At 57.8% G+C, this 10,570-nt stretch overlaps 1 protein-coding gene across 2 annotated transcripts in view; it reads left to right on the top strand.

The window, feature by feature from the left end:
- Positions 1-1,103: 1,103 nt before the first annotated feature.
- Positions 1,104-10,570, top strand: part of GATA4 (GATA binding protein 4) — a 55,322-nt gene continuing 45,855 nt past the window's right edge. The window contains exons 1-2 of one of the 2 annotated variants that reach the window (XM_074991497.1): positions 1,104-3,284; positions 7,562-8,431. In XM_074991497.1, coding sequence (XP_074847598.1) covers positions 7,939-8,431 — 493 coding nt within the window. In that variant the 5' untranslated portion in view covers positions 1,104-3,284; positions 7,562-7,938. The remainder of the gene's footprint in view (positions 3,285-7,561; positions 8,432-10,570) is intronic. The other variant, XM_074991496.1, reaches the window with a different exon arrangement.

Below are 10,570 nucleotides of genomic sequence, written 5' to 3'. Positions count from 1 at the left end.
CACCCGCGAAGGTGTGTGCTTTAGAAATCTAACGCAAGGGCCGGGCCACACAAGGGCTTCGGGCTAATTGTGTCACGCACCAGCCCATTGTGTGAGCAGTGTATCTCTACGGGCGTAGATCCCAGACCTTTGTGGGTGCTGATCATTTATACACCATGCATGGACCCCGAATATATAAGGAATGATAGGTAGTGTAAATGATAAACACCCACACAGGCGTGCAATATGTGCAGACAGATATACACTGCCCACAGTGTGTTACCTATCCTGAAGCAGTTGTGTGCGCCGCTGCGATAGATTTGTAAAGAAATCTCTCTCTCTCTATACAGAAATATATATATATAGGCAAGGGAGGGGAGTGCCCCCTTCAGCTGTATGAGATGTGTATCTCTCTCTCTCTCTCTCTCTCAGAGGGGGAGCCCTGTTAGTCTGCAGTTACAAACAAAAACCCCAACCCAGTGGCTTAAAGAGCAACAATTTATTTACAAGGCCAGGAGCTTTGGTGGGGCAAAGTTGCTGAAAGTCCGGAGAAGTGGGTCTTCCCCTGACCGCTTTGCGCTAAACGGGTTAGGCTCCCAAACCAAGCCCAGTAGCACTCTAAAGACCCACAAACTAACTGACGCGGTGATGAGCTTTCGCGGGACCGCCCCACTGCTTCAGATCACAGAGACACTCGCGGCTGCAGGACCGCTCCTGAATAGGATGGCTGCCTCGAACGCGCGTTCCAACGAGCAGGCGCCTGGGCGCATCGTCCTATTCCCCGCATGTCTGTGTGTCTGCAAAACATTGACCCATTGCGGTACCATCCGAGCACAGGGGATGCCTTGGTGTACGGCAAGAGAGCAGATTACACGGGACAGATCGCCCAGCGCCAGACCCGGCGCTGTTATGTAGAGTATAAATCAGTTCTTCCACTCGTGCCTGGAAATCGGAGGGCAATCGTGAGCCGGGGTGGATCCCGTCCCGCGCTGGGTTTACAAGCTGAATGATTTCTACCCCCACAGAAATAAGACTCAGTGGGGGTAGTAGCCGGGTCAGGCTGATTTCAGCAGAAACAACGGTCCGGATAAAGCAGACAGGCGCATTTATTCGGGCGCTCGCTTTGGTGGGGCGCAGCCCGGGAAAAATAAGCCTGTCAGTCTGAAAATAGCAACTGTGCTCTGCGTTTCCCAGAGCAGCTCGGCGGGGAGCTGAATGCCTCCCCCGAGCGCTTTGTTTTTCCACCAGACACAATCACAAACCCCCTCAGGGCTCCGAGCATTTTCCCCTAAGCAGATTTCGCCTCTGGGGCTCGTTTTTTGTTTTGCGGGAAGAGGTTCCCGCTGCCCGCGGAGAATTGCGAATTTCAAAGACCCCAGCATTTCTCTGCGCCTTCCTTGGGCGTTTCCTGCGCTTCGGGAGAATGGATGTGTTTGTTCCTCGGATTTTTTCCAGAGTGCACCCGAGCTGCTGCCAGCCGCTGGCTCTTCGCGTGCAAACTAAAACAGGGACTTAACATGACACGCAGCAGAGCCGAAATCAGGTCCCAAGAACTGTTTAAAATAGGCGTGCGCGCGGTCGGGTTTGGCTTTGTCCTTTCGGAAAGCCTCCCGGGGTTTTCTGACAGCAGCTGCGCTCTGCCCTCGCGGGGTTCGAGCTACCGCCCGGAGGGGGATGTTCCCCTTCCTCTGGACGCCAGATTGGGCTTGTGAAAACCATCATGGCTGGTTAGATTAGGCTGGCGCAGCTCTCGGCCCTTGAAAACCAAGCGGGCTCGACTTCGCTAAGGCTGCAAAGCGCAGGGGACAAGATAGGCCCGCGAGAGGGGGGGAGGACAAAGCAGCTGCGGGTCACAGAAAGGAACAAGCGGCCGCAGAAAGCCGGGGGATTTCATGCATTAATCTCGGTCGCGCCGCGCTTGGAGACCGAGCCAGCGGCCAGGCAGGGGCGACCTGCTCCCACCTCGTCTTTTACCTTCCCCCGCCTTAGTCCGGCCGGTAGCTGGTTTGTGCCTGCCTGGGGGGTGGGGTGGGGGTCTGGCTGGTCCCCGGCGGACACCCCGGGGCGGGCGGATCACTGCTTATCGGACGGCGGTGTCGCCCCTTTCGCCCGGGATAAAGCCCGTGGGAAGAGCTGGTGCAGCGGCGGAGGGTTAGGTTGGCCCGGCGGGTAACGCACCCCACGGCTGGAGCTGAGCTCGGCGGCGGGCGCAGGAGCAGGGGACGCGGAGGTGAAACTGGCAGACTTGGCCCGGACTCCTGGGTCCCTTTGGGAACAGATCAGGCGTTGGACGTGATGCAACGCCCCGGTCCCGCTGGGGCCAGGCTCCGGCGCTGCCGCTTTTACCGGGATCCGACGGCTACACGGCGATCGATGGGAATTTTGGAGCTCTGTTATGGCCCCACTCACCTTTAGACCTGGGGGAGAGGCCGTCAGGGGGTCCCGCACCCATGCCAGAGCCGCTCTGGCACACCAGGGCCTGCGCCCTGGAGGGGAGAGGGATTGGGTTGTGGAGGGCAGTTGGGGGCGCTGGACACCCCAGTTTGGGGGCGCTACAGCCCCCCCCCGAAGGCCCCACCAGCAGCCCCTGGAAATCCCACACCGCTCCCTGCTCATGGACTGATCCCCAGCGGGAAGCCTGCCTTCGCCAGGGACACCAGAAGCCCCCTGAGGCCATTGAGGATGCGCCAGCCAGCAGGGGCCTCTGGCCCGGACGGCCAACGCCATGGGAAAAGGGGATAAACGCCCTGACTCCAGCTGCGAAGGGAACACGTGTTAGTGCGCGGGAGGGGACCGTGTGTGGACGCTTCCCCCAACAGAAGCGGCCCTGGGCCACCTCAAAGCGCAGCTCTGGGCAAAACAACTAGCCAGAGAGTTTACTGGGCCGGGCCTTTGGTGCACGTGGCTAGGGGAAATTGGTGGGTGGGGGGTTAATAAATTGGCTCCAGCTGCGAGCCCCCTTCCCGGCTGAGCGGAGCGACCAGGGACGAGGCGGCCGGACTTTGGCTGCTGGGTTTTTTTTTTTCCCCTGAACAGGAATGAAGGCTGGCGCCGGCTGATGGTGCAAGAGATTGTCTCCCCGCCACGTGACGCCGGGAGACCAGTCACCAAGTGGGAGAGGAGCAGGAGGCAGAGAGACCAGGCAAAGGCTGGTGGGGGAGGGGGGAAGCCCCACGCCCCAGTGGGTCCCCGCGAGCGAGCCGGGAACAGCCACGCCAGGCCTCCAGCCGGTGCGCCCCGTCTCCAAGAGCGCACGGGCCAGGCCAGCCTCCAGCCGGTGCGCCCCGTCTCCAGCATCACCAAAGGTGGGTAGCGCGTTTCTTGTTACCTGTCCAGGCGCTTCCCCAGCTCCGTTGGGCTCCAGGAACGCAGCTCTGCCGCGATCGCCTCTGACTCCCCGGGTAATGCCTCGCAAACGATTCCAAAGTCGCTCGCCTCCTTCAGCTCCTGCCTCCTTGGGAGCGCTCCGAGCCCCAGGCAGAATGTTGTCCAGGGAGGAAAAATTCCCAGGTGGATTTCGCCCCCTCCCCCGGTGTCGTTCGTTTCTGCCCTGGCGGAAGGGGCAAAGCTCAGCCGATTTGGAGGCCCGGGCTCCGGGCGGATCGGGGTGGGTCGTTTAGACAAGTTCCCCTTCTCCAGATCCAGCCCGCCGACTGAGGAGCTCCCAGATTTCCTTCGTGGCGTGCCTGAGTCGCCCGCGTCCACCTCCCTGGTCTCTCCCGGCCTCGCGAGTTATCTGCCCTTATCTAGGACCGCTCTCTCTGGATTCTAACCCCACTCCGAGGGAGGGAGGCGGATTCCTTTGGGGGGCTGCACCCTCGGTTGTCACACGTAAATCCTACCAAAGAGGAGCCCCCCTCGAATCAACTGCCCTCCTAGCCCGTCCAGCGGGGAACATTTGCCGAAAGTAAGAAGCAAGGAGACCTCAGCTGCAGGCAGAACGTCGGCATCTTCCTTTGGCTGCACTTTATAATCTCTGCAAGAACAGATCCGAGGCCGTGGGTCTGTCCCAGGGAAACTCAGCACCTTCTAAAGGATTTTGTTAGCCCTTAAGGTGCTAAAGGACGGCCGGTTTTGTTTTGTTCGGACGCAGCCTAACGCGGCCACCTCTCTGGTGGTCTGTAAGACCAGTTCGCTGTCTCACTAGTACCAGAGAGGGAGCCGCGTTAGTCTGTATCTTCAAAAACAACAAGAAGTCCTGTGGCACCTTATAGACTAACAGATCTTTTGGAGCAGAAGCTTTCCTGGGCAAAGATCCGCTTCCTCAGCCCTGGGTCAGACCCACGGCTTCGGATCTGTTCTTGCAGAGATTATAAAGTGCAGCCAGTCGATTCGAGGGGAGCACGCACGCATCTGATGAAGCGGATCTTTGCCCAGCAAAGTTCTGCTCCAAAATACCTGTTAGTCCATAAAGTGCCAGGGGACTTCTTGTTGTCTTTCTGAGTAGATTACTAAACTCCCTGGCTTTTCTGCTATTGGGCGCTGGCCGAGACCTGCTGGAGCTCAAAAAAATGCCTGGCCCCCTTCTAACAAAATCCCAGCGGTGATCATTTACCCCGTCTGGTTCGCTGCTAGCGTTGGGTAGCAAGAATCATTATTGCGGGGCGCAGGGGCAGGCAAGGGGGGGTGAGTCGGGGGTAATGGGGGCTGCTGCTTTTTCAAGTAACAGGATTTGGAGGGGGAAAAAAATCATATCCGCGAGGTGGCTGGTCCTGAAAATGAAACCCGGAGAGCAGAACGCGCCGGGATTTCTCTCCGGCCGGAGAAGGGCGTCCCTTTCCAACAAAATCACTCAGCGCTCCCGCCGAGCAAGATCAGTTCTTAAATACAATAATACCATGCAAAAGCCCCATCAGGCCAAGACTCCAGGGCGCTTCTCCTTGTCTCCCCCGGCCTTGGTGTCTCCCAGATAATTCTTGATCTTTGTGGACAATGTTGCAGCGACTTAATCACAGCTGAAAAAAAGAATCTTAAATTCGGGTTCTGAAATGGGGAGCGAATTAATTCATTTCCACCGGCCTCCAGCGTCTTCCTTTTTCCATCTCCTCACGCGCCTCTGGCCCAGCGGGTCTTTGCCCAGGAAATCTTATGCTCCAAGCAATCGGTTGGTACCACAGGACTTCTTGCTTTTCACTAGGCTGTAAACGCTCCCCCAGCCCTTCCAAGACCTACCCATTTGGATGTGTATTTATTTGCACAGGCCGAAGCGTCTAGTTTGCCGGTTTGTCAGAGTTCTCCTTTGTTTGGGGGGGGGGTCTCCCAGTTGTATTCCCTGGAGACATGAAAGCAGCCCAGCAGCACTTTAAAGACTAACACAGTAATTTATTAGGCGGCGAGCTTTCGGGGGCAGACCCACTTCCTCAGCGCCTGGCACAGATCCTGGCTGTAGTCGGGGAAGTCCGTTGACTGTGAGGGGTTTTTCACCGTCAGGCCCTTGGATCCAATGTCCATTTCTTGCATTTGGAGAGGAGGATGATGTCTGTCTGGATCCGGGCGAGTTTTGTCACGCAGGGGACGGATCTCCATCCCCAGCGGCTGAATGCAGCGCCTGGCACGTTGAATAGTAACAGAGAGACGGTCCCGTTTGTCTGTGTCCTCTCCAGAGCAGGCCTGTAGCACTTTAAAGACTGACAAATACTTTATTAGCTTTGGTGGGACAGAGCAATGGGCTTTTCACTGTCAGTCGCTTGGGCACAATGTCCGTTGTCCATGTCTGTCCCAGGAGACCTCCTCGCCTAATACATTATTGGGTTAAGTCTTTAAAGCGCCACAGAACCGCTGGTGTGTTTGGATAGCCTCGAGGCTCGCAGGGCGCGCTCTGTGTTCCGTGGCTGCTAAATCAAACCGCTGGTCTTTAAGATGCCACAGGACTGCTCGGTTGCTTTGGGAAGTGACCGAGGAACGGGGGTCCCTGGCTCGGAGTTTGTGGGGGAGACGCAGAGAACAACAAGAAGTCCCGCGGCACCTTATAGACTAACATATTTTGGAGCAGAAGCTTTCTGGGCTAAGACCCGCTTCGTCAGATGCATGAGTGGGGGTGGCGGTGGTTTCCGAGGGGTATTTAAAGAGGGGGTCTCCCTAAAAAGGCCAGAGCTGACAAGGTCTATTCAGCAAGGCGGAAACACTTTCAGGACACTAAAAGACACTTGGCAATGGCAGGAGAGAAATCCCGGCGCGTTCTGCTCCCCGGGTTTCATTTTCAGGACCAGCCACCGATTTTTGATTTTCTTCCAAATCCTGTTACTTGAAAAAGCAGCAGCCCCCATTACCCCCGACTCACCCCCTCCTGCCTGCCCCTGCGCCCCGCAATAATGGTTCTTGTTACCCAACGCGAGCAGCGAACCAGAGGGGGTAAATGATCACCGCTGGGATTTTGTTAGGAGGAGGCCAGGCATTTTTTTTTTGAGCTCCAGCAGGTCTCGGGCCGCGCTGCAGAGTCCGGGTTCCGGCCCCAAAGCGGTTCAAATCCATTTCTCTCCGCCGGATCAGCACTCCCAGCTGATTTGCCTCTTCAGATCGCAGGGCCTCAGCCCCGGGCGAGAGAGAGCTGGATGGGGAGGGGCGGGGAAATCTTCGCTTTCAGTTTTCCGCCAGAGCTCGGCTTGGCAGGCGCTGGGCTCTCCGGCGAACCGCGCCCCACGCCGCGGGCTGAGGATCGGGCCCTTTGCTGCCTTGAAAAAAGTCGTTGTCTTTAACTCTGGCTCATTTCTTGCCAAAATATTCCCCGGCGCTTCCGCTTAGGAAGGGTTTCGCGGAGCTGCTGGTGCCCCACTCAGGAGCGTGGGTTCTTCTCTTTTAACGCGGGCTTGGAAACCGAACCGGATCATTTGCAGTTCGCTGGGATCCTTCCTTCCTATGTCGTCGCACCCCCTGCGCCAGATTTCTGCAAAGCCTGGGGCGTAGCTTCTGCAGGGCCTGTGCGCCTGGGGGCGTCTGTGCGGGCGGGTATTGCTTGTGCTCGGCGCTGTATGTGTGTGGCTGTAATGTGTCGGTGGGAGCATGCGGGGCATGAGTGTGTTTGTGTTTATGCAACGTGCAGGCAGGTCAGTTTGCATCTGCGCGCAGGCGCCTCTATCCTCTGGGTGTGAGGGTCCTGTCTCTGTGCATATCTGACGTACGTTTGGGGATCAAAATGAAAAAAAAGCATTTTTCTGTGTTTGTGCGTGTCCCTTCTCGCTCTGTGCACGTCCCCCTCAGCGCAGCGCCTCTCTCTGTAGCTGTGCGTGGGTCCCTATGTTCCCGCGCGTTTCGCGGCGCCCGTGGGCGCGCCTCCCTCTCTCGACCCTCGGCGGGTGTGTCTCCGTGGAAGGCCTAATTTGATTCCTCCCTGGACCGCCTCAGACTCCTGGTCGCCTGCGATCCGCCCCGATGTGATTTGCGATCAAACGCCCGGCCCCGGCGCATTAGCACCACAATAGGGCCGGTCGTACCTGGAGGAGCCTGGGGCAACGCTCCGTCTCTCACCTTCCCCCCGTGCCCCCCACCCCTCTCTAACCTCCTTATCTCCGGGCTGCGAGGCAGCAGCAGAGCACGTGTGTGTCCCCCTCCCCCACGTCCTAACCCGCTGCGCTCTGTCCCCTAGGTGTGGGTGTGAGCCGGACCAGCAGACGCAGGGAGGAGGCTCCGATCTTTAAACTTCCCCCCAGCCCGGTGGGGCCTGGCGCGATGGACGGCGCCCAGCAGGGCCAGCAGCTCCGGCGCTAGACGCGGCAGTCCCGGAGGGCAGACCGCGCGGACCGGAGGGAGGACTGCGGCGGGCCGGTCCGCACTGAGGACACGCACCCCACCCCCCCCGCAGCCGAGGGCAGCACCCGCCGCGGATTACTCCAGCCTTAAGCGCGGCCGGCCCGCAGGGCAGGCTGGGCGGACCGGAGGGAAGACTGCGGCTGGCCGGTCCGCACTGAGGACTGCCCGGGTCCCCGGGCCGGCAGCCACCCCCCGCCGTCTGCAGCACCGGCCATGTATCAGAGCCTGGCCATGGCGGCGAACCACGGCCCCCCGGCCTACGACGGGGCGGGGGGCTTTATGCACGGCGCGGCGGCGGCCGCCTCGCCGGTCTACGTGCCCACCACGCGGGTGAGCTCCATGCTGCCCGGCCTGCCCTACCTGCAGGGCGGCGGCGGCGGCGGCTCCTCGCAGCAAGCCAGCCCGGCCGCAAGCCACTCGCTGTGGAGCCAGCCCGGCGCCGCCGAGCCCACCGCCTACAACCCGCCCGCCTCGCCGCGCTTCTTCTCGCCCGGCGCCCCGCTGCCCGCCGGCGGCGCCCGGGAGGCCGCCCCCTACAGCGGCCGCGAGCAGTACAGCCGGGGCTTCGGCGGCGCCTACTCCGGCCCCTACCCCGCCTACGTCAGCCCAGAGATGGGCGCCACGTGGAGCGCCTCGCCCTTCGACGGACCCGTGTTGCACAGCCTGCCCCCGCGGGGCGCCGCGGGAGCCGCCCGGCACAACCTCGGTGAGTGCTCCCCCGCCGCCGCCTGCTGCTCCTGCTCAGCGGCGGGGAACGGAGCCGGAGCCCTGCTGCCCTCCTCCTTGCTGGCCCGCAGCGCTCAGGGTGGGGGACAGGGTTCTTGGGGGGGGGCGGAAGACACTTTGCGGGGGGAGACAGAGTCCCCTGGGGCGGTGGGGCAGGGCAGGGCTCTTGGGCGAGGGGGGCACGTGGCAGGGAGAGTCAGGGTCCCTGGTCAGGCCGCTGGAACAGTTTCATAGTGAAGGGTGGTGAGAGTCAGTGAACCCAACCCTGTATAGAAAACACTCTAGGCCAGGGGTCCTGCAGCTGCCCCCCCTGCACCCCGAGTTCCAGCACCTGTGCTCCTGGGAGCAGGGGACTGGCCTCCTTGTGGCGATTTCAGAGCAAGGAGGTTTGACTGAGGCACTCGGGGCCCTTAAGAAACCCAAAGGAGCTCCAGGCCGAGGCTGCGGCCTCCTGATGGTTGCTTTTGATTACTGTGAGTCCTGCTTTTCGGTAAGTTGCCTAGGGACTGATCAGGAACAAGGCCCCATTGTGCTTGGGGTGGTTCAGGCACCGCCCTGGAAAGGGTCTAGACAAGACTGTGTGGGGCAAGGGGGTAAAGGCACAAGGAGAGCGAAGTCTAGTGGACGTGAGCGTGTCCCTGGAGGGATAAGCTGAAAGGAAAGTGAAAGGCCAGGGCCGGCTGGAGGAAGCTGGGTGAGGAGGATGAGGCAGGGGAGAAGTAGCTATATTTAGATCTACTGAACTAAGCAAGTGGAAGGTGAGGTGCACCCTGCTGGCTCCTCTCTATGGGTGCTGCTGGGTGCTGGGCGCTTTTCAAAGACCACTTATTTAGGTGCTTAACTCAGGTGTAGGAGGCTAACTTCAGGCCTCTGCTTTTGCAAATCTTGGCCACAGCCTGATTGCTTTTTGTAGCCTAATTGCTCATGTAGCCTAAGGTGCACCAGTTTTCAAAACCTTGCAGAATATTTTATTTTGGGGAGATAATGAGGAGCAGGAGAGGGGGAAGGAAAAATTGTGAGTCCTCCATATTATTACAACAAAAAGCAGTCAAGTAGCACTTTAAAGACTAGCAAAATAGTTTATGAGGTGAGCTTTCGTGGGACAGACCCACTGCTTCAGACCAGAACAGACTTCCGATCTGGCTATGGTCTGAAGAAGTCGGTCTGTCCCACGAAAGCTCACCTCATAAACTATTTTGCTAGTCTTTAAAGTGCTACTTGACTGCTTTTTGTTTTGATAGTGTATAGACTAACACGGCTTCCTCTCTGATATTATTACAAGTTTATCATCTCAAAATCCTCTTCGCTGTCCATTTTAAATAACCAAATATTTTATTAGATGATGAGCTTTCATGGGACAGATCCACTTCCCCAGAGCTGGAAAATTCTGAAGTTTCAGAATTTGGTTCAGAATTTCCCAGATCTAAAGAAGTGGGTCCATCCCACAAAAGCTCATCATCTAATAAATTATTTGGTTAGTGTTTAAAGTGCCTGCTCCTGAAATAAATCTGTTTCTTCCCCCGTGCTTATAAGTTGCAGGATAATAACAATTCTAAATACTACAACCAAACTAAACAACGGAATACTGGAAGCCCCTCAAAATTACTCCCCTCTCTGCATTTTTTAGCCGATCCTTTTCTATTATCTGTCTTTCACGTCCCAAGCACAGAGCCTGTCATCACTGTAGCTCCATTGACTTCCAAGTGGCCATCCCTAGTGGTGAATGCCGCACTTGTGGGGTGTGGAGGTTACAGGCCTGGATTCTACCCTCTTAGGGCATGGGATTGACTTTGTCTCTGTGCCTTTATGCAGTACCAATTACATTTGGCCGTGGCCACCTCACCGTTGATCATCGATTTACATTCAGTGTGTGGCTGGATATAATTTTAAGTTCAAGAGTCAGGCCTATTTTAGTAAATGGATCTGTGCCAGGAGACCCCCTCGCCCGTGTAGTGCCACAAAGGTTCCACTGTTTTCCTGGGGGCGCGGCCTGGGTGGATCCAATTGAAGGATCAGGGCCAAAGGGAGTGAAATATGTGCGGGTTTTAAAATAAGAAAAATATTTTGTACAAGTGACTTTTTATCTTTAAAAAACGTTTTAAAATAGGTGCGTGAGCTG

Source organism: Carettochelys insculpta, chromosome 3 (assembly GCF_033958435.1).
Source record: "Carettochelys insculpta isolate YL-2023 chromosome 3, ASM3395843v1, whole genome shotgun sequence".
NCBI classification, from domain to species: domain Eukaryota; kingdom Metazoa; phylum Chordata; order Testudines; family Carettochelyidae; genus Carettochelys; species Carettochelys insculpta.
This window is presented reverse-complemented; position numbering and strand designations above follow the sequence as displayed.